General features: G+C 44.5%; 1 protein-coding gene and 1 long non-coding RNA gene across 2 annotated transcripts in view; both read right to left on the reverse strand.

The window, feature by feature from the left end:
• The window catches only part of LOC125896798 (pleckstrin homology domain-containing family G member 3), a 33,638-nt gene extending 25,746 nt beyond the window's left edge, over positions 1-7,892 (reverse strand). Inside the window, exons 1-3 of the mRNA XM_049589670.1 lie at positions 7,613-7,892; positions 4,271-4,333; positions 1,292-1,749 (exon numbers count right to left, since the gene is read on the reverse strand). Coding sequence (XP_049445627.1) covers positions 1,292-1,749; positions 4,271-4,333; positions 7,613-7,778 — 687 coding nt within the window. The 5' untranslated portion in view covers positions 7,779-7,892. The remainder of the gene's footprint in view (positions 1-1,291; positions 1,750-4,270; positions 4,334-7,612) is intronic.
• A 13,682-nt stretch (positions 7,893-21,574) lies between these two features.
• On the reverse strand, positions 21,575-22,144 carry LOC125896799 (uncharacterized). The gene is made up of 3 exons (XR_007450343.1): positions 22,052-22,144; positions 21,776-21,876; positions 21,575-21,631 (listed from the first exon to the last, which is right to left on the reverse strand). It is a non-coding gene; the product is annotated as an uncharacterized LOC125896799 (long non-coding RNA).
• Between the last annotated feature and the right edge of the window lie 2,784 nt (positions 22,145-24,928).

A 24,928-nucleotide genomic window follows, 5' to 3' on the forward strand; every position in this document is an offset into this window, starting at 1 on the left:
CCAGCCATATGTGTGAATACTAAATATGAGGCTACTGGTCCAGTAGTTTGTGAGATTAACTGCTGACACACAGAAACACTTTGGATCACTGCTATAGATCGTGTAGAGACTGCTGGGGAGCAGCACTGTGATTGATTGATTGATTGATTGATTGATTGATTGATTGACTGATATGTTGACATATTACATTCATACATTTTCATTTCATTCAGTGTCCATCAGTGTGTCTATGTCTTGGTCTCTCTCTGTCTCTGTCTCTGTCTCTGTGTCTCTGTGTCTCTGTCTCTGTGCAGGACGAGTGTCCCTCAGTGTGTCTCTGAGGACAGTTTGTACGGCAGCCTGCAGGGACAGGTTTATCTGTGATCCTCACTGTTACATAATCAGCTAATCCGTAACGTCTTAACCAGTTAATTATAGACAGTGTCTTTATTTAGACGGACGTCCTCTGTCCTCAGATGAAGACTTCAAACTGTTTCTGTGTATTCACTGATTAAAAAACTCATGAAGACAAAATAATAAAACAATAATAATAATAAAAGTGTCAGACGTAGAATCTATAGTTGATGACATCATCTTTTTACAGCATCATTCTGATTTTTTATTTAGATTGAAATCAATATTTCTCTCCCTGTCTCACTGTCCGTCTGTCTGTCTGTCTGTCTGTCTGCTTCTCCCTGTCTCACTGTCTGTCCCTGTCTGTCTGTCTGTGTGTCTGTCTGTGTGCCTGTCTGTCTGTGTGTCTGTCTGTCTGTCTGCCTGTGTGTCTGTCTGTCTGTCTGTCTGTCTGTCTGTGTGTCTGTCTGTCTGTCTGTCTGTCTGTCTGTCTGCCTGTGTGTCTGTCTGTCTGTCTGTCTGTCTGTCTGTCTGTCTGTCTGTCTGCCTGTGTGTCTGTCTGTCTGTCTGCCTGTGTGTCTGTCTGTCTGTCTGTCTGTCTGTCTGTCTGCTTCTCCCTGTCTCACTGTCTGTCCCTGTCTGTCTGTCTGTGTGTCTGTCTGTCTGTGTGTCTGTCTGTCTGTCTGCCTGTGTGTCTGTCTGTCTGTCTGCCTGTCTGCCTGTCCCTGTCTCACTGCCTGTCCCTGTCTGTGTGTCTGTGTGTCTGTGTGTCTGTCTGTCTGTCTGTCTGTCTCACTGCCTGTCTGTCTCACTGTCTGTCTGTCTGTCTGTCTGTCCCTGGTGGTGGACCCTGCCACTCCCCCTGATGGACATTAATTGGTTTCTTCTACAGGAGTTGGTATTTTGACCTGTTTACTCTCCTGCAGCTGATTGGACGACAGCGTCCTCAGTGACTCACCTCTACGATCATGCGCAGGTCTCTGACGTACATCCTCTCCGTCTCAATGATCTCCATGACAACGCGGTCCAGGTAGGTCAGCTGAGGGTTTGGCGCCATGCTCCTGCTGATGAACGGTGACGCCTGGCGACGGCGGCTGGACGCTCGACCCGGCGTGGACTCTTTGTTGTTGTTGTTGTTGTGTGTGAGGACGGGGCTCCGCCCCTTCCTGTCAGGGTCTGAGCATGGCAACGATCCCCCCTCGCCCTCTGCAGCGCCCCCCGCAGGGCTCAGGTCCAAGTCTACGTCAGACGTTTGTGTGGACGGCGGTGGGGCGAGGTTGTCGTCTCTGGAGGACCCGGAGCCCGAGGATAGCGTTGAGATCAGGCTTACCGGGCGGCGGTCGGAGGAGTCCGAGGGCGTGGCTGACGGAGCACGCTCATTGCTGCTGATGGAGGCAGTGGACAGGCGGGGGGACTCTGAGGACAGAGGGGGTGAATGACAGTCAGTCAGAGGACAGGTCTAATTGAAGTGATGGCGTCAGGATGACACCGACCAATCAGAACACAGCTCAGATCAGCTTCATATAAAATAAAAAGCACCAGAGACCAAAGACCTAAATAACTAGAATCCCCGTCCTGTGGTTGTATGACTCCTCCCACCAGTCCAGTCTTCAGTTATGGACAAAAACATGTTTTGTGAGGTCACACTGACCTTCTGATCAGTTTATTCTTCGGTCCAAGTGGATGTTTGTGCCAAATTCAAAGAAACTCCCCTGAGGCGTTCTTGAGATATAAGGATGTGATGGACGACCTGAAAACATGACGCCTCCTCCAGACTTTTTCCATCCCAAGTCTCTGAGCCGAGTCGGTCAAACACACGAGGCCTTAATTATGACCTCTGGTGTGCCGAGTCTGGGCCGACGCTGGGCCAGGTCATTTTGACTACCAGGGTGGTGACACTTGAGGAGGTCACGATATAGTTATCTTCAACAGCAGAAAAAACATCAGCGGCACATCATCGATGATGTTTAACAAACACATGTTGTTTCTACCATGTTTTTTCCCCGTTAAAGGGTTTTTTGGGGAGTTTTTCCTGATCAGCTGTGAGCGTCATAAGGACAGAGGGATGTCGTATGCTGTAAAGCCCTGTGAGGCAAACTGTGATTTGTGATATTGGGCTTTATAAATAAAACTGATTGAATTGAATTGATTGATTGATTGATTGACATGTTGATAAGTTAGATGAGTATGTTTCTGCCCCTACAGTTCCTGTGTGTACCGTATCTTACACATGTGCTGTGTTCATCTTCATGACACACACAACCAGTTCTCCAAACAGACACAGGACGCACACCATGCACACACAGACACACACACAGACACACACTGACTGTTGCAGGTCGGTGACATTTTGTCCAGCAGGAGCTGCTGTGATCAAACTCTGATGTTCCACCACAGACACGTCTGAGCTTCAGTTTGTTTGCTGCTCCTGGAACAGACGATCTGATGTAACAGCAGAAACTCTGAGCTGAAATAAATCTGTCAGCACACCCAGGTTCGATCACGCCCCCCCGTCCAGGAGTCAGACGATGACTCATGCACGTCTCAAACATCAGAAGAGTTTAAGGTTATTTTTATCTGCTGAGGAATTTTAAGAATCCGTCACAACAGGTTTGTAAACTGTGAAGAAATCCACCAATCAGCTTCATGGATCAGTTCAATCACATCTGACAGGCTGGTCTGATCAGATCATTAACACTGATTGATTCATGATTAGATTAGTTATTGTGATTAGTGGAGCATGCTGTGATTCTCTGTGATGTCACATTCATGTGTTCACACGGCGGCCATGTTCAGCTCCGATGGGAGAAAACTGGACAAACGACTCGAATATAAATCAAATTTCACTGTGACTTTAAACGTATGAATGACGTCTGTCAGATCAATATTCTCATCAATATTCTCATCGGTAATTGTGCACTGACGTGACATGTTGACATGAACTCTGCAAACAGTTCAGTTACTTTTGATTTGATGTTCATTTTCAGCAAATTGTTTTTAAAATATATTTTAATGTCCAACACAAAAATAAAGCAGCAGAATTATAAATGTGTTTATTATAAAAAAACATTTATTGAGCAGATTTAAAAACACATGTTGTCTAAAGTTTAAAAAAAGAGAAATTCAAAATATCTAGAAAACTTTTTTTCAGTGCATCAAAATCAAACACTGGACGTGCTCATGTTATTGCTTATTATCATGTTGTTATTGTGCTAAATATTAACACCCAGGGTCGAGGTCAGCTGACTTCTTCCATTCAGATAAATATTGTGAACAACATGTCACACATGGTCATGTTTCAGTACTATCGGTAATTAGCAGAGACATGTCAGTTCAAGATACACACATTTGTTTGGTCTCGATCAAACAGTCTCAGAGTAACTAAAAGAAATGCATCAAGTGCTGCAACCGTCCCGGTCTCCCCTATTACACATTAACATGATGCTAAATGTTAGCCTGATAGCATTTTACACCAACACCATAAATGTTGGGCTAAAATAAAAAAGTTCTATCAAAACCATTTCATTTACAACAATATTGATCACTTTTAGGAACTGATCTTTATACTGTTGGTACGACGATTACTTTAAATTTAAATTTTATCTGTATGTTAAAGTTCTAGTATTTAAAATGTATTGTTAGTGTGTATTTTAACATTTCTGTGTCCTCTGGGTGGTTTTTATATAAACCTGTTCAGGTTTCTACCCTGCACTTCAATATTTTTATTCACTTTTGTATTTATCTGAAACTAATAAAATAAAGAAAAATAAAACATGCTAAAAGTGACCAGCTAGCATAAATGTGTGAATGATTTTTCTCTAAATTTAGGTTTCTACATAGCGTGTTATCTTTTAATAAATGTTTGTGGTAAAGCGCTGCCACAGTTTCCCGCCTTCACTGCTCAAAATGGCCGCCATGTGGTTTTTGGTAAACATACCGGCTAACCACTCCTCGGAGGGTTTCACTAAATATCTGAAGAGCAGAGACACTGACAGTCCACCTGAGACAGAGAAAAGACAACCACCAAACATTCAGACCAGAAAACTGAAAAATATATTCACAGTTAACAACAACAAAATGTTTGACAGTGAAAGTTCAATGCTAACTGTGATGCTACTCAACAGCAGTGTTACAGTCAGTCCAACACGCTGTTAGCATGTCATGCTAACACACCACATGTATGCATGTTAGTATGCTAAAGGTAGGTTGCAAAATAATAGTAAGCTATTGAGTCACAGCAACCTTAAACTAATAATTAACATGAGATACATATCAAATGTTAGCATGAAAACGTGTTAAATTGTTTAATGTTAGCATGCTAATGGTCAGAATCAACTGTTCTAAAACACAAGTCAAAAAACAATTAAAAACAAAAATCTTTTCTTACAAGTACAACATATTTTTGTTAATGATCTATTATTATTTTTATTATGGCGTCCGCCAGGAAATCAAGTCCTAAAACATGGAAATGAGTTAGCATTTGAGAGCTTCCTGTTCCCTCATCTCAAAGTCAGTGGGTTTTTAGTTTGATGTCTGCAATAAGGTCTGCGGTTCACACAAGCTCAATTTACACGTTTTGTTCTGCTGCATGAAATAAGTAAGCAAATACCCCACCGTGAAGAAGCTTCTATGTGTCTCTAACAAATGTCTAAATGAGACTACAGAACGTCATCACAGCGAACAAAACGTTACGGCCCCGTTGTGGCAGTGACGTTAAGTCATGTGACCGTGGTGTAGTTTGTTTACGGCCAGGTTGTGGCAGTGACGTTAAGTCATGTGACCGTGGTGTAGTCTGTTTACGGCCTGGTTGTGGCAGTGACGTTAAGTCATGTGACCGTTGTGTAGTTTGTTTACGGCCTGGTTGTGGCGGTGACGTTAAGTCATGTGACCGTGGTGTAGTCTGTTTACGGCCTGGTTGTGGTGACGTTAAGTCATGTGACCGTTGTGTAGTTTGTTTACGGCCTGGTTGTGGCGGTGACGTTAAGTCATGTGACCGTTGTGTAGTTTGTTTACGGCCTGGTTGTGGCGGTGACGTTAAGTCATGTGACCGTGGTGTAGTCTGTTTACGGCCTGGTTGTGGTGACGTTAAGTCATGTGACCGTTGTGTAGTTTGTTTACGGCCTGGTTGTGGCAGTGACGTTAAGTCATGTGACCGTGGTGTAGTCTGTTTACGGCCTGGTTGTGGTGACGTTAAGTCATGTGACCGTTGTGTAGTTTGTTTACGGCCTGGTTGTGGCGGTGACGTTAAGTCATGTGACCGTTGTGTAGTTTGTTTACGGCCTGGTTGTGGCGGTGACGTTAAGTCATGTGACCATGGTGTAGTCTGTTTACGGCCTGGTTGTGGCAGTGACGTTAAGTCATGTGACCGTGGTGTAGTCTGTTTACGGCCTGGTTGTGGTGACGTTAAGTCATGTGACCGTTGTGTAGTTTGTTTATGGCCTGGTTGTGGTGACGTTAAGTCATGTGACCATGGTGTAGTCTGTTTATGGCCTGGTTGTGGCAGTGACGTTAAGTCATGTGACCGTGGTGTAGTCTGTTTACGGCCTGGTTGTGGCAGTGACGTTAAGTCATGTGACCGTTGTGTAGTTTGTTTACGGCCTGGTTGTGGCGGTGACGTTAAGTCATGTGACCGTTGTGTAGTTTGTTTATGGCCTGGTTGTGGCGGTGACGTTAAGTCATGTGACCGTTGTGTAGTTTGTTTACGGCCTGGTTGTGGTGACGTTAAGTCATGTGACCGTGGTGTAGTCTGTTTACGGCCTGGTTGTGGTGACGTTAAGTCGTGTGACCGTGGTGTAGTTTGTTTACAGCATTATGTTAGCTTTTTACTTCTGCTGATTGAATTAATTCTTCAATAATCACAAAGTTCATTAGTGAAGATCATCTCACTGAACAAAACCCGAAGGATCAGAAACATATATTTATTTTGTGCAATAATCCAAAACCAATGGAACAATCTGATTGGCTCTTTGTTGAGGGAACCAGGGCAACGCTAACTTCAGGGTCGGACTACAGACACACATCATCCCTGCAGAGCTGTATAAAGAATAACCAACTGCTGATGAGAAAACACCAACAGATTTAATGTTTTCTACAGACAACAAAAACCTTTCAAGTCAGACTCCAACTCTAATTTAATTGATTACGTATATTGCAGATCAGATGTATTTTGCTGGTGTTTGCTAATTTAAAAACTGCACACACCAATAACTTGACACTGGACCTTTCAACAGTCTCACAGCTCAGCAGCAGATTTTAAATCAGTAATAAAAGCTGCATTTGTTACATAATGTTCAACATGTTTAAACATATTTTAAACAGCCAAAACAATGTTCTAAACTTTTCCAAAACACCCTGCTAACTCCAAACAGTTTTTCTAATTTAATGACTTTTCCAGGAGTTTCCTGACCGTGTGGACGCTGACTGACACAATGAATTCATCACAGGTAGCTTTAAAGTTCTGCTGAGGTTGCCTGAATGCAGCATTAACACAGATTTATTCATGTTGACAGGACGGCTGCTGTGTGAAGTTTTTAATTATTAATGTGTTTGTGTCAGACTGGAGGTCAAACAGCAGGAAACTGAACTAAACACAAACTTCTTCAACTTGTTTAAAACTTCAAACTTTCTACAGTCGACAACATGAGACCGTCTGTCCCAGTGTTTGAATGAAAACAGATTCAAACTGCACACACACACACACACACACACACACACACACACACACACACACACTCGCTCTGTCCGTTAGCTGTTTGGCTTCCTGCCAGTGTGAAGTCAGCGAGGCGTTCACTGACCCAGCAGGAAGGGGATTTATGGACTCCAGCCACTTAAACATGACACCATGAGAGCGTGTGGACCAGTCACAGCTCAGCGTTTACTTTCAAACACACACACAGCTGAACTTTGACCTTTGCAGCCGTCACACAGATTACAGCTCGTTTTCTGTCATCACACACTCAGACACACATCACGTTCATTCACACACCAGAAACAGAGTTTATCTCACATTTACATGAGACAACTTTGAGTTTTAAAGCATTTCCAAGAAAACTTCCAACGTCCACACTTTTCAGTTTTAGGTTGAGTTGATATAAAGCATGTGTACATATATATTTATAAAACAATCGTGTCATTAGTCAGCCTGTGCAGGAGTCCACTTCTCCACTGTTTGGTGATGCTGAGACAGACGTGTGCATGTGTGTTTATAACTAATTCTTTTGCAGATAAAAACTAAAGAAACCTGCAGACATCAAGCTGTCGACACTCTGCAGAGACTCACCGAACCAGCGACGGACAAACACTGGTCTGAGCCGCCGCTCCTCCCCAACACTCCTGAAGGAGATCTTCACCTCCTCCTCTGAACATGAACACCTCACCACAGCCACATCTCCTCCTCCTCCTCCTCCTCCGGCCAGACTGCGCCACATGCTCCTCTGATACCCCATCAACTCAAATATGATCTGTCACTACAAACTTTACAGACTTCCTCTCAGACGTTACAGAACCATATGAAAACATTCAGTTTTCCCGCAGCATTGAAGACACCTGAAGGCTCCCCAGAGTGAAGTCAAACACATGAACACACAGACTTTAACTTCAGAGAGGGAGCGAGGGGAGATAACACAGGAGGAGGGACCACAGAGGGAGGAGGAGTTATTAAAGGAAGGAAGGAAGGGAAGGAGGAAAGGAGCAGGAGGAAGAGGAGTTATTACAGGATCAAAAGTTTAAGGAGGGGAACCGTTACTGAAGGTCATACAGAAAAATAAACAGCAGCAGAAGAAATCCCCCACTGCATGTACTATGCATTGTCACATGACTAAAGACATTTGGTCTTTGAATTGCATCCTTAAAACATCCCTTAACATCTGGCATCTGAGGTCAAATTCAAACACCTGCTTCTGTTTTAGTTAAAGTACTAATACCACAGTGTCCACATACGTCCTGCGTTCACAACCTTACTGCAGGAAAAGTACTAAGACCACAGTGTCCACATACGTCCTGCGTTCACAACCTTACTGCAGGAAAAGTACTAATACCACAGTGTCCACATACGTCCTGTGTTCACAACCTTACTGCAGGAAAAGTACTAATACCACAGTGTCCACATACGTCCTGCGTTCACAACCTTACTGCAGGAAAAGTACTAATACCACAGTGTCCACATACGTCCTGCGTTCACAACCTTACTGCAGGAAAAGTACTAAGACCACAGTGTCCACATACGTCCTGCGTTCACAACCTTACTGCAGGAAAAGTACTAAGACCACAGTGTCCACATACGTCCTGCGTTTACAACCTTACTGCAGGAAAAGTACTAATACCACAGTGTCCACATACGTCCTGCGTTCACAACCTTACTGCAGGAAAAAGTACTAAGACCACAGTGTCCACATACGTCCTGCGTTCACAACCTTACTGCAAGAAAAAGTACTAATACCACAGTGTCCACATACGACCTGCTCACAACCTTACTGCAGGAAAAGTACTAATACCACAGTGTCCACATACGCCCTGTGTTCACAACCTTACTGCAGGAAAAGTACTAATACCACAGTGTCCACATACGTCCCCATGCTCACAACCTTACTGCAGGAAAAGTACTAATACCACAGTGTCCACATACGTCCTGCGTTCACAACCTTACTGCAGGAAAAGTACTAATACCACAGTGTCCACATACGTCCTGTGTTCACAACCTTACTGCAGGAAAAGTACTAATACCACAGTGTCCACATACGTCCTGCGTTCACAACCTTACTGCAAGAAAAAGTACTAATACCACAGTGTCCACATACGTCCTGTGTTTACAACCTTACTGCATTTAAAGTACTAATACCACAGTGTCCACATACGTCCTGCGTTCACAACCTTACTGCAGGAAAAGTACTAATACCACAGTGTCCACATACGTCCTGCGTTTACAACCTTACTGCAGGAAAAGTACTAATACCACAGTGTCCACATACGTCCTGCGTTCACAACCTTACTGCAGGAAAAGTACTAATACCACAGTGTCCACATACGTCCTGCGTTCACAACCTTACTGCAGTTAAAGTACTAATACCACAGTGTCCACATACGTCCTGCGTTCACAACCTTACTGCAGGAAAAGTACTAATACCACAGTGTCTACATACGTCCTGCGTTCACAACCTTACTGCAGGAAAAGTACTAATACCACAGTGTCCACATACGTCCTGTGTTTACAACCTTACTGCAGGAAAAAGTACTAATACCACAGTGTCCACATACGTCCTGCGTTCACAACCTTACTGCAGGAAAAGTACTAATACCACAGTGTCCACATACGTCCTGCGTTCACAACCTTACTGCAGGGAAAGTACTAATACCACAGTGTCCACATACGTCCTGTGTTCACAACCTTACTGCAGGAAAAGTACTAATACCACAGTGTCCACATACGTCCTGTGTTCACAACCTTACTACAGTTAAAGTACTAATACCACAGTGTCCACATACGTCCTGCGTTCACAACCTTACTGCAGGAAAAAGTACTAAGACCACAGTGTCCACATACGTCCTGCGTTCACAACCTTACTGCAAGAAAAAGTACTAAGACCACAGTGTCCACATACGTCCTGTGTTCACAACCTTACTGCAGGAAAAGTACTAAGACCACAGTGTCCACATACGTCCTGCGTTCACAACCTTACTGCAGGAAAAGTACTAATACCACAGTGTCCACATACGTCCTGCGTTCACAACCTTACTGCAGGGAAAGTACTAATACCACAGTGTCCACATACGTCCTGTGTTCACAACCTTACTGCAGGAAAAGTACTAATACCACAGTGAGACAAAGCTGACAGAGAGTTTGATGTAAGCTGCTGCAGAGCTGTGACCTTTAACTGACTGACCTACAGGAAGCTTTGAACTCTGCACCAACAGACTGCAGCAGGACAGATGGTGAATCTGACTCAGCAGCAAGTACAGTTCAGAAATATACATATAGAAGCTAGATCACAGTGTGGTAATGAACCAAGACATCACTGATGATTGAGACAGAAGATTTCGTCACAATGTGTGCAAATTAACAGTGTTTTGCTCCCCCTTGTGGTACTAGCTGCTGGACCTCCAGGCAGGGAGCTCCTGTTCATCTGTACACAGCGACGACACAGAGCTGGTTTATAATATAAGTGAAGTTTCCCTGCTTCCCTTCACAGGTCAGTCTTTATTCACTGTTACAATCATTAAAAAGCAAAAGCAGAAGGTGTTTACATTCAGTCGGCTAAGATTAGTTGTTTTTAAATTTAATTTTATATACTTTTTTTAATCCCTGAGGGGAAATTCAATTTTTTCACTCTGTTGTCATTAACACACAGGTCCGAACACGCACATGCACAAACAGGACCTATACATGCAGAGAGATGTCAGACTGGGGCTGCCCATGACAGGTGCTCAAGGGCACCTCGGTAGTGCCCAGGAGGTGAACTGGCACCTCTCCAGTCCACGGGGACGTGAACTGGCGACCCTTCGGTTCCCAACCCAAGTCCCTATGGACTGAGCTACTGCCACCCCAAAGCTAGCTAACTGCACTTTTCAGGGTTGGACTTTGATTTTGGAATGAGGAAGAAACGTAAAACACCTTCCGACCTCTCCAGGTAACGAGTATCATTGATACAGGATGAGCTCCAAGTCAGGCTGTTCTCACAAATGTTTCGTATGTTTCCCTGCAAACAGCTGTGATCCCCAAATTTGTACATAGCCCACGTATTTTGAAAGGCTGCTATCACATGACCAATGACCTGATGGCAGTAAACAAGGAAGCAGTCCTGAGCGCTTGTACGGAGGCAGGTTGGGGTGGATGGAGTCGTGTGTTTGGATCCATGTGAACTTTGAGTCATTTTAAGGTACATCCTCACCGTGTTTCTATTCCTAAACCTCACCTCTGTAACTTTACGTTTTGTAGGACATCATAAGAACTGTTCTAAGAATACGTCTCCAGACACAATGTTTAGCTCCAAATCCACAAAACCAAAACTGAAGCATATGTGAAATGACTGAGTGAGAGTCTGTGGAGCACAGCTGTGTTGTTGTTGGACCCTTGACCTACCTGGACAATTCTATGCTATGACTGGCCAGTCTTCGTCCAAGAGGCGGGACTTAATGAAACATAAACTTAATGTGCATAATTATACTTATATATATATATATAAGTGTTTGTTCAACTACAAAGCCTTCTGTTTTCATTCGTTTAAAAAGTCAATGTAACTGAAGATACTGATAATAATTGTGTAATATCATAAACTGTTCATTCATTCATTTTCTGTAACCTCTTATCCTGTTAGGGGTTGTGGGGGCGGAGCCTAACCCAGCTGACACTGGGTGGTTCACCCTGGACAGGTCACCAGACTATCACAGGGCTGACTTTTATTGTTGTATGATTCCAGATGATGATGATGATGATGATGATGAAGGTCTGCAGTGTTGTGATGACAGAGTTTTCCCCAGCCAACATTAAACACAGTGTGTGTGAGGCAGACTGATGGTGCAGTGATCAGCTGTTCTCAGGGGGGGTTTGTTTGTTTGTGTCACTGAGCGTCTGGGAGGGGCGGAGCCAGAGCGCAGGAGAATGTTCCCACTGTTCTGGAGACACAACAGAGTTCTTTAACCACAACGTCTCATCGTGATGCAACACAACACAGTCACGTTGTGACTTCAGCTTCTGTCTGCCGGGGTGGACAGAATATCAGAAACACCTCTGACACATGAACTGAGCACGAGTCCGACATGTTTCCTGTCTGCGCTTGTTAAAAGGAACCAACGAGCTCTGAGGTTCTGTCCTCAGGTCTCAGGAAATAAACTTCTCAGGTGTCTCAGTGACTCACGATTGGTCAGTTACAGACAGGAAGGAACATTTAGTACTCAGTACGTTCCTAAGGCGACGCATCACTTCCTGTCTGACTGATCTGTTATCAGGTGGAGTCACAGATTCATTCACCTCCTCCTCTCTGTGGGAGGATTATCAGATGGGAGTGTCAGAGTTCCTGCGTGCCTCAAATGCCTCGCTGTGGGAGGATTAACCCCTCGTTTACCAGCAGCTCTCTCACCTGCATTATACACCTGTACGACTTCCTACACAAGACACACACTCACACACACACTCACACACACACACACACACTGAATCAAGCTGCTTCACTCAGAGTACATTTACTCAAATACAACTCTGAGGAACTTCACCTGAGTATTTCCACTTCCTGCAGCCTTCTCTTTCTGCTCCACCTCAGAGGGAAACACGGAAGCTTTTACTGCTCTGCATTCACTCAATAACTAACACTCAACGTATCGATCGATAGATCAATTGATCAACAGATACATTCATGGATTTATGATCATCTTTAACATCGTCTCCTCAAACTGCCAAAGAAGAAGAGTTTCAACCATCCAATGATTCGAGATGGAAACTACATCTAACAAGATTATTGAACCCTCATTCATTCATTCATTCATTCATTCATTCATTTGTGTGTGTGTGTGTGTGTGTGTGTGTGTGTGTGTGTGTGTAATCTGTGATGATGAGGATTACTCAGATTAGGACATCCAGCCCTCAGAGAGAGAAAAGAACCAGAAGAGATTACACATTACAACTGACCCCGCCCCCTCCTCAGATCTGACCAATCACCTGCTCCGGACACCAAACACCAGCTGCTGGATGTGTCAGTAAAGTTTAACGTCTGTGTGTGATGATGAAGCTGTTTGTCATCGGCTCACTGACCAACATCGGGTTGGTATTCAGCACTCAGTGATCGTTTCCTCGGTCATCAATATGATCATTGATCAGACAGACAGGAGGACTGTGGTGTGATCTGATTGGCTGACTGCACCGAGACCTCACCTGATACTGGAGGTGTGTTAAATGTGAGAATATGAGACCAGTATGACCAGTAAAAGACAACATAAACCACTGATCAGATTTCAAACCAGTGTGAACCTTTAGAATCCAATATAGACCAGTATCAACCAGTATAAACCAATGTACACAGGAACAGACCAGTGCAAAGACTCACAGTAAACGATAAACCACTACATTGTAGACCAGTATAAACCAGTATAAACCATTTAACACCAGTAACACCAGTATAAATCAGTATGAACTGTGTTGTTGCCGTGGTGATGATGATGTCAGCAGAGTGACAGCACCTCTGTTATGTAACAGAGTTAAAGTCAATTAGTTTCCATGGTGATAAAGAGTCTGGTCATGTGACAGGACACAGAGACAAACAGGAAGTGGTGCTGACAGACACACACACAGATCAATATCCAATCACCAGCAGAGTACGGGTGGGCGGAGCTTCAGGTCAAGCTCCATGATCTCTGCACTACCCACGAGCATGACGGGCCGTTGCTATGGCAACGCCTCCATGAAGAGCCGTGACAATCAGAGCGTTTGGTGTCGGCACAAAGTGACGTCCGCACCAACCAGACTCTAAACAATAAACACCAAATTTAACAGACACATTTCCTCACTGTTACTCTTGGTGTCCATGTTTCTATGTCACTGCACCGAGCGCTGTGATTGGTTGTTCTGCTAACAGGTTTAATTATTATTACAAACTAATTTCTGGTTCCTGAATGTTTTCGTGTTGCTTTGAAACACTGACAGAAACTCACACGTCTGTCACAGCTCACTGTCACGTTAGTCACACGACGGATCAATAACAACAGATCAGCTGATCTCAGGTCTGATTCTTTCAGCTCTAAATAAAAACATGATATTTGTGCAGAAGCTGTAAAATCCCAGCCTACCTTAAACAGAGCACAGTCAGTCTGCAGAGACAAAGAGACGAGTATCCCAGTGAAACCAGAACTCATCAGGTCTGAGTGTGTTCAGGTCTGTGACAGTCCACCTGCAGCTCTGACAGGCGGGGGCGGGGCTTAATCCAATTAGCCTCAGTGTGATAAGCAGAAGGAACAGAGACGCCACCTGCTGGACTGAGTACACCATGACCTCTGACAGGAAACTACGACCTGTCCACAACCTAAAGACGCATGTCTGTGTTTGTAATAATGAAAGTGATGATTAGTTAGATGATAAAGTCCCACAAACACGTCCAGAAATAAAACAATAATATAATAAAGTAAAAATGATCCAGGACGTTGGGCGTGAAAGGTTCTTTTAAAATTCTATGTTACATTTTGTTTCTGTTACTGAGGTTTATGTTCATATGCAGTATTTTTTCTTTTTTAGTTTGCTGTTTCCTTCATGTCGTCGTATTATTTTGTGTACGTTAATTTTTGTGTTCAACACTGTGAAATTTGACCTTTCTCAATGTGGAGGCTTCACTGTGTTTTCTGACTCTCAGTGCGCAGTAACAGCTGTGTGTCGTCGTCCTGGGACCAGACTGACATCTCACTGTGTGGGTTTATTCTTATTTCTCCGTCCCTGTGTGTAACTGTATGTGTTGTGTAATAAGATACTGGGTGCCTTCACTTCCCTCAGGTTAAATAAAGAATCTTTTTTTTTTTTTTTTTTTGGTCTTTTAGTCGATCATGTGTCACCATCGTGATGATCTTTTGGGGTTGATCTGGTGTAAGAGAAATGACTCCATATTCTGGGTTTGACCACGAGATCTGATCCCACTCACACAGCAGCTTCAGCAGCGAAACAGGACGACACTGTGCCCCGACAGGAAGTGAGCGTCTGACTATCACGTAGCATCTTGTAACATCGGAGCTCTTCGTCCACATTGAGTCTGTTCAAACTGCTCGTCTGTGACATCAGGTAAACAAACCACGTCGCTCTGAGCTGTGAGCTGCAGGTCAGACTGGAGACGTGACCACTGAACAGACGGGTGAGTTCTTTATATCAGCTACTACAGGACGCTTGTTATCAGTGATGAGACGTTCAGCTCCCTGCAGTCAGCTGACACCTCAGTCAGCTCTCCGTAGTTAAATACGAAGGTGTCGTAGAGATCACTCCTCATTTCAACTTCACGAATCAGCTGTTCCTCGTCCACCGCAGCGCTTTCAAACTGAACCACAGGAACAAATAGAAACACTGCGTCTGACAAAATTCACCTCAAAGCCTGGCGGTCAGTGAGAACACCTCGATCGTCAGCTTCAGATCCTAAATGTCATCACACAGGAGCAGTTTTGGTTTTTCTACAGATACTAACTCTGACATGTTTCCTCTCGACACCCCAAAAAACCCATCAACGTTCTGGTAAACAAACAGAGCGTGCTGCGCTATGCCCCTCCCCCCTCTACTGACATGTGACCAGCTCACAGCCAGTCGGACGCCAGCAGCTCCGTCAGTCTGTTTATAATCAAACATTCATCATGCTGTCGTATTGTCACGTATCCTCAAAGAACACTTCGTATGATATCCTACGAATCTGCATGGATGACGTTTTGTCCTGAACTGACAGTTACATATTTATCGTAAAGTCACAGAGGTTAGGTTTAGGAACAGAAACATGAACCATCAACACGACTCAAAGTTCACACAGATCTGAACACGTGACTCGAGGAGAAAGATTTTCGTGACCCATCCAACCTGCCTCCTGACTGTACGTTCACACCAGAAGCTTCCAAAGAGGCAAAGTCTCTCGCGGACGCCCAAGAAGCACGACTGTCAAAAACATTTGTGGCAGCTTTAGTCGCTCTAGTCGCTCATCACGTGACTCACTGAACGTTCGATCGTGCTTGTCAGTTTAAAGGAGCCACAACACGACTGCTGGCTTGAAAGCAGCGTAGTTGCTGCTTGTTGTTGTCCAGTCAGAAAGCTCATAGTTACACAAAGTTATGTTTGGTCAATGAAAACAGAAAACGTATGTCATCCCATTCAATCCAAGCAAGGAAGACTTGCATGCTACGTCTCAACATTAGCCTGCAGTTCTCTCCTCTGTTACAAACATTACACACTTTAAAACTCACCAGACCAACCAACTGCCTCCGCAACACCGTCCCAAGCCTCATTCTTTGTATTTTGGTCTCTGTTAAGGTGCGGACACACCAAACCGACATCAAAGAACCAGCAGCGACGAAAGCCAACTGTTGCGTCGTCTACGTCGCCTCACATCACCTCACGTCACCTCACGTCACCCTGTGTCAGTTGCATTTGAACACACTACACGGACTACATCCGACGGCCAAGTAGCACGCTACCCGCTGCTTCTTCCCACTTTAACGTGAATAACAAACCAGGGCTCGGTGCTCCGGTTGGATCCAAATGGAGAGCCGGGGCTAGCTCAGAGACTAGCGGAGGCTAACTGGCTGTGCTTCCCTCCGGTCATGCTGCGGCTAACGCTCCGCACATGATCACAGCCTTTGAAGTACATGGGATATGAATGAAATCAGTTGCGTTTCTTTTCGTAGGAAAACATATGAAACATTAGTGAGAACATTCTGAATATTGATTATTACTGAGGCAGTATGAGCTGGATTTAACGCCGTGACGCCATCAGCTCAGGGTGATGATGTCACAACGTGTCAACATAGCACATGAAGGTTCAGCCTGTTTGTATCAGATCAAACTGGTTTAATCTGGTTCGTCATACCAGACCAACAGAACCAGAAATTATAAATGGTTTATTAACTGATGACTGATCTGATGACAGTGACACAGAGCTGAATGTGGACATCAGTGTTGACTCAGTGACATCATCATCCTCTTCTTCACCACAGGCAAATAACCCAAATATTGACCTACAGGTGTGTCAGTCCTGATGTAACCCCGGCTCTCTGCAGCTCACAGTAAACGAGAACATCGACTGATCTCTGAGGAACGTTTCTGTTCCTGCTGAGTCACATCCAGAAACAGAGACATCAGGTCAGAGTTCACCATGACTCAACGTTTCATCAGGTACCAACACCTGAGACAATCAGCTCATCAATAATCAATACAAACTGTACTGATCACAGTCCTCAGGAGACACTGTCTGGAGATCAGAGCACAGCTGCAGAAATATTTACATCACCAGGAAAAGTGTAAACAGGAAGTTGAGACGGCGCCAGTCTGAACCACAGACAGACGACGCGTCTTCACTTCCTCCTGATGGACAGGAATGAATCCACAGTTTCAGGTACGCTGACATCGTTCTCTGGTGACATCACGTGAAACTGGTCAGTTGGACCTCAGTCAGTTTGAGTAAAGCTGCGACTGCTCGTCGACCAATCGTCAGGAGACGAATTAAAAACTCGTCAAATGATCGTTTACGTCAGAAACATTTTTGTTTCCAGATTCTGATCCGACTTTTCTTTGTGGACGATGCTGAACTATGTTTTGGAGAGTCAGTCAAACAAATCAAGACATCACAGGAAGTGACCTCGTTCTGATCGATGATCAATGATCAATGATCAATGACACTGTCAGGTCATGGACCAATGATTGATCCGTTCATACAGACGTTACTCTGCAAATGAACGGATGATGTCACAAACTGAGAGTCGCGGCTTCAAACATGTTCAGATCAGCTGGTGATGGAGATTGTAACTCGATGCTGTGATTGGCTGAGACGTGAGACATTCCAAACTGAACTCTGACCAATCACAGATGACGATGATGAATCACATGACCTGTGAGGCCGAGACCAGCGTCCACGAATGAATGTTAACAGACTGAACGAGACGCTGACAGAGATCATCTGTTTCCTGTCTCACAACATCCCTCAGAGAGACAGACAGCTCAGAGACACAGACGCCTTTTGTCCTCTGTGGGACGTTTGTAGTGTTGTTGATGTGAGAGCTGGCGGTTCCCTCCACCACTGAGAGACAGAACACATTCACACAGAGGACGACAAGGAGCCATCTGTGACAGCTGAGCTGCAGACAGACAGACACACAGACAGACACACAGACAGACACACAGACAGACAGACAGACAGACAGACAGACACACAGACAGACAGACACACAGACAGACACACAGACAGACACAGACAGACACACAGACAGACAGACAGACAGACACACAGACAGACAGACAGACACACAGACAGACAGACACACAGACAGACACAGACAGACACACAGACAGACAGACAGACAGACAGACACACAGACAGACAGACAGACAGACAGACACACAGACAGACAGACAGACAGACAGACACACAGACAGACACACAGACAGACAGACAGACAGACAGACAGACAGACAGACTACCAGGAGTGTATGTTTGGTTTCAGTTTGCAGGAGTTACAGTTGATGACAAACAGCAGAGTGTCATCAACACACACACACACACACACACACACACACACACACACACAGAGGAGTCTCTCACCTTCATCCATGGGGACGTCATAGGAGGAGCTGTGAGATCCCTCAGGCATCACACCGTCACCTAAACACACACACACACACACACACACAGAGGAGATATGAGGACCTGAAGGAGGTGCTGCCGGATGCTGTGATGTCATAACATGTCGTTAATAATTCAAACATCATCAGGATTTTAATTTAAAGCTTCCAGCAGAATTTGAGTCCGTCAGTCTGACTGATGAAGACCTTCATCCTGATGGTCTTCAGGAAGAAGATGAAGAGACGTTATTGTTATCAAACATAAAATAAATGAAGAACAGTTCATCAACTAATTAATTAATTAAACAGTCGATCGTTCATTTCTTTCAATTGATTAACTGACATATTGTCGCAGCTCCAGTTTTGTTTAATTATAATCAAAGAGATCAGAGCGTTTGTTGACGCGTTTGTTGATGAGTTTGTTGACGCGTTTGTTGATGAGTTTGTTGACGCGTTTGTTGACGCGTTTGTTGACGTGTTTGTTGATGCATTTGTTGACGTGTTTGTTGATGTGTTTGTTGATGAGTTTGTTGACGCGTTTGTTGACGCGTTTGTTGACGTGTTTGTTGACGTGTTTGTTGACGCATTTGTTGACGTGTTTGTTGATGTGTTTGTTGATGAGTTTGTTGACGCGTTTGTTGACGCGTTTGTTGACGTGTTTGTTGATGAGTTTGTTGACGCGTTTGTTGATGTGTTTGTTGACGTGTTTGTTGATGCATTTGTTGACGTGTTTGTTGATGAGTTTGTTGACGCGTTTGTTGACGTGTTTGTTGACGTGTTTGTTGATGCGTTTGTTGACGTGTTTGTTGACGCGTTTGTTGATGCGTTTGTTGACGTGTTTGTTGACACGTTTGTTGACGTGTTTGTTGACGTGTTTGTTGACGTGTTTGTTGATGCGTTTGTTGACGTGTTTGTTGACGTGTTTGTTGATGCACTTGTTGACGTATTTGTTGACGTGTTTGTTCAGTTTAAAATTAAAGAGTCCAACATGTTCCATCAGCAGGAGGACGGTGTCCGTCCCCTCAATACAGGGCTACAATTATTTCATCCTGTTGGACGTTTGTGTTAAATTCATTCATAATTAATCAATGAATTCTAGTGTTATGACCAAAAACATGTCTTGTGAGGTCACACTGAATTTCAACCACCAAAAAATCTAATCAGTTCATTGTTGAGTCCAAGTGGACGTTTGTGCCAGATTTTTTGCCAAATGTATGGTTGCGCCAAAAAATATGCCTTTTGTGCCAGATTTTGTTTTAATTACATTTGTGCTAAATCTGTGCCAAATTTATTGTTTTGTTTGTGCTAAATTACTTTTGTGCTAACTTTGTGCCATTTCTGCCAAATTTGGTTTATTACATCTGTGCCAATTTTATGTTTGTGCCAAATTTGTGTCCTTTGTGCCAGATGTGATTTTCATGCATCAGCAGCGTATAAACGAACAGCTCCTGATGACTCAGCGTTTCCTCTGACAGTCAGATCAGTGACTCAGCGTTCGTCTTCGTTCTTCGTCTTCAAAGATATTTTTGGGGGCATTTTTAGCCTTTATTTGACCGGACAGACAAGCGTGAAGGGGAGGAGAGAGAGCAAGAGTGACATACAGCAAAGGGCCACAGGCTGGAGTTGAACCTGGGCCGCTGCGGCAACAGCCTTGTACATGGAGCGCCTGCTCTATCCACTAAGCCACCGACGCCCCTCGTTCTTCGTCGTCGTTCTTCATTCTTCGTTATTCGTCTTTGTTTTTAGTCTTCGTTTTTCGTCTTCGTTATTCGTCTTCATCTCTGTGAATCTTTTTGTGATTAAAACCAAACCTCAGATTGACTCTGCAGCTCTGAGGCGTTCACTGCCCGCAGCTTCAAATGGTAAATTTGACCTTCCAGAGCTGAACTTTGGCGTTCATTTATCACAGCTCTAATATGAACTCCCCTCACTGATGAAGATAAATATATACAGCGAGTCAATGTGCTGACGGGGCAGCTGCAGTGTCCCTGAACGCACCGCTGCCTGATGACATTAAAGCACCTGCAGAGGACGAAGACGAGGACTTCCTGCCTCACACTTCCAGAGGAAGAGCTGCTGGTGTTATTCCTCTTTCTGTTGTCGAATCAGAAAACAGTCGATGAGACGTTCGTTGGACTGACTGTGTTTGTTGCTCCTCAACATTTACAGTCAGGTAACAACACCTGAGTCAGCTGTCTGACCACGATGAGGGCAAAACAAACACCCCCCCCCCCCATCAGGTGAGGACAGACGGCCTCACAGAGTCAACAGGAAGTGACATTTCCCTCTGCAGCACAAACACACTGACACCTCATTTACATCCTGCTCACCTGATCTTCAGGTGTCAAACTGTAACAAGTATCTGAACGTTAAAGTTCTCCAACGTGTGAAAGCACCACAGTGTGATCAATACTCTCTGTTATCGATCAACTGATCAATCAGTCTGTCTGGACGCCAGTCGACGGTCCTGCTCTGGTTTCAGTGGTAACCACGGGTCTGTTCCTGTTGAAGGTGTGAACGCCCTGAGGCGGCGTGTCTGAGCATGCTCAGACCATCACAGCCCTGATCAGGTTAGAGATCTGATCTGGTTACCATGGAAACACATGTCTGAGTCACTTCCTCCTTTTTTATTAGTCTGATTGTTTGTGAAGATGAAGTTGATCTGATTACTGTGGAGACTGATTTTATTATGTTCCTGTTTTATGTTTGTTTTATTAACTGTCTCTCTCTCACACACACACACACACACACACACACACACACACACTGCTCTGCAGCAGCCTCTGGGACCAATCTCCGTTTAAAAATGCGTAATTTGAGGTTATCTTGTTGCCAGCTGAGTTACACACATCTCCAAACACGCCCCAGTGTCTGTTGTGTATCAGCTGACTCCACTGTTGACTTCGGCATTAAATATTTCACAAGCAGCTTTTGATCTGATCAAACCTGTGAAGAGTTCAGACTTGTTTCCCTGTCTGTCGGCGCTGCCTCGCTGCCGCTGCTTGGGCGTGTTTTGGTGGAGAAAGGCTGCGAAGCAAACCGGCAGAAGTTTCAAAAAACGAAAAACACACGCTTCCTTATGTAAAATATTAAAGCCGAATTAAACATCGATTCTATCTGATTCTATAAATCACTGTGTTGTTCTGTGGGAAGAAGCGATTTGATTCATACCAGCACGGGATCTTCAAATGTCTCTATTTCCTAACGGGGCTCTGCATCAGTCACTTCAGCTACATGCCATCAGAGCAGCGAGCTGACTTTGTTAAAGTGACCTGAAGTTTCGGATCCGACAGAGTGAGACAAACAAACACAGAGTGAGATCCTGCAGCTCAAAGTGAAGCAGATGAAACAGACACTTCCGTGTAGACTCATTGGGACAGAGTTTAAACCAAACAGGAAGATGAAGGTGAAGATGAGGATGAGGATGAAGATGAAGTCTGAACTCACCTCCGGGAACTTTAATGTGTCTCAGCTGCTGTCAGACTGTCTGTCCTCAGGTACATCCACTCCGTCTGTCTGTCTGTCTGTCTGAGGGACTGCTGCCACACTCCGAGCCTCTGCGCATGCGCCTCATTTAAAAGCATGACTGTAGCAGACCCAGCTGAGGGTTCATCATGTCTTCTGTCATAATCACCAAAGTGACGTCATTCATCAGCCAGTCACTGTAGACACAGAGAGGAGGGTTTGACTTTCACGTTTCCAGAATTAAAGATTTTCTCAAGGGACAAAAACAGAATCAGATCTGAGCTTAAATCATTTGTTTGTTTTCTTAAAGTTACAATGTGTAATTTACCTGGTTGTTTATGAGCAAATATCAACTATTGCTTTCATAAATATATATTTACTAAAGTGTAATGCAATTCACATACAAATGGAAGTTTTCTCATAGGCTTAGAATGATTTCTCTATATATACACAGGCAGGGCGCGGCCTGCTGGAGGCTGCCCTCTTGTGTCGCCATATTTGAATACAGTGGCCGAGAGGGATATACGCGCTTCGCCTTTCGCGTTTACCTAGAACTTGCCGTCACTGGAGACAGAGAAGGTGAAGCTCAATCCGGGGCGCTTCGGCGTGAACCTGCTTTGTACTTTTATGATTCTGTCGCACTTTAAATGGAGGACCACACACATGTTTTGCCCCGTAAGAGGGAAACCACGCCACCAAATAAAAGAAAAAGATCAGATAAGCGAGGACGGGACAAAACGCGAGTGAATATCGGCGTTGCTTATTCCAGGTGGAAAGAACTCCTGAAGGAGAAGGATTTCACAAGGGATGTGGAGGTTGCCTGCTTTCTGCTAGACAGGTAATTCAAGCTGATGTTTTAAAATCATTTTGGCTTCATGTTTGCAACTACTTTTCCGTCTCGTCTAAGTTCCAGTGACAGCTAACGTCACATTTATGTGCTACCGTTATCCTAGCCTTGGCTAACGTTATCCCAGAACTGCAGCTAAATGGTTAGCCTAGCCTACAGCCTAAGGCCTGATTTATGGTCCTGCGTTAAATCAACAACATCGCTACGTCGTAGAGTACGTGGCTACGCAGAAGGCTCGCCGTAGCCCCCGGCGTAGCCTGACGTGCACCTCCCCAAAAATGTAACTCCACGTCGAGGCGACACAGACCCAGCGCAGACCGAGAGGGCTGTGATTGGTTTGCTTGGTAGCAATGCACTTCCGGTTCCGTATTGCCAGATTGTGCCATCCCCGCCATCTTTAAACATCTTCTGTTGCATTATTAGTAGATGTTGCAGTATTAAGGCCCATTTATGCTCAACGTTCAATACGGATACGGACGGAGCCGTCTGTCCGTGCTCCGCGTTCATTTTTCTGTGACCAGAAAAGCCGGAAGCTAAACGAAGAATCAACTAGAGACGACAATAACCATTCAGGAAAGGAACGCAGCCTCTTACCGCTCTGGCAGTGAATTGCACCGCGACGAAATGGAGTAACGGAGAAGTTCGAAGGGTTCACGACGGCGTCACGGCAACGTCGTAGGTACGTCGTAGGACCATAAATCAAGCTTAATCTGTTGATTCCTCTCGCGCTGCTGCGAAGGCTGCCGCCCCCTCCTCCTCCTCTTCCCTCTGGGGAGCCGAGACACACCTCCTCGCCTGGCCGTTCTTGCACCGCCTCTACCTCCTCGCCCCTTCCTCTCCCTGGTCTTCCTCCTCTCCCTCTCCCTCTTCCTCCTCTCCCTCTCCATCTTCCTCCTCTCCCTCCCCCTCTTCCTCCTCTCCCCCTTCCTCCTCTCCCTGTCCTGTGGAAGAACACTCTGGAGACGCATATATTATAATCGTACCAACCTATATTTGCTGCACTGTGCCGTCACTGTGCTAATGTTTGCTCGTGTTACCAAAACAATTAGAAATAAAACACTCCTAACATATATCTCACAGATAACTATATCTCACTGGTAAGCTATAACATATCGTAACATGGTTTAGATATCGTTGCTAGATATTCCTGAAAAACTCGTGGATGAATTCATCTCTGCTGTCTACGCAAGGCTTTTTGTCCTACGAGGCCACCGTCACTTACCTGATGGGAGGGGTGGGCGAGTGAGCGCTGCAATCTAGAATTGCGCGCTAGCTACTGGCGTCTGATGGACGCTCAATAAGTTGAAAATATTTTAACTTTTCAGCGTCTACAAAAACGCCCATCTACAAAGACGCTTGAACACAGGTCAGACGCGCCGTATCATAGGAAAACGATGGTTTTACTGGCGTCACGTTTCTAGCGTTTCATCTCGGTGTGATCGCTCCCTTACTCACCATTTTCACACACCGAGGCTTCAGTGATTTTCTGAAGAAAACAAAAGTTCTGGCTTTTTTTTTCTTTAAAGTTTTTTTGTTGTTCTTTTAAAGATTTTGTTTTTATTGTTTTCACCATTATCCATCACCAGAAACACTGTGAGCCAAAGTGGGTTTGCCTCCAGTCACTCAGGAAAAATATCTGGAGCATCGGACAGTTGTGTTTAATTCAATGTGCTGATTTATTTCTTCTAATCTTCATAGTGAACACTCAGGAACTGTTTGTGTCACAACCTGCAGATAAAGATTTAATATGTGTGTGTGTGTGTGTGTGTGTGTGTGTGTGTGTGTGTGTTGATTGATGGTTCATTGATTATAATTGTTGTTAATAATATATAATCAGTGTGATAATCAGAGGTTATATTAAATATTAATACATCTGTGCTGCCCTCTGCTGGACACTGCAACACACCAGTTTAAACAGAGAAGAAGAAGAAGATGACGAAGATGAAGACAAAGATGAAGGAGAAGAAGAAGAAGACGATTCAGGAAAATGTTTTTAAGTATAAAAATAGTCA

Source organism: Epinephelus fuscoguttatus, linkage group LG11 (assembly GCF_011397635.1).
Source record: "Epinephelus fuscoguttatus linkage group LG11, E.fuscoguttatus.final_Chr_v1".
Taxonomy (NCBI): Eukaryota; Metazoa; Chordata; class Actinopteri; order Perciformes; family Serranidae; genus Epinephelus; species Epinephelus fuscoguttatus.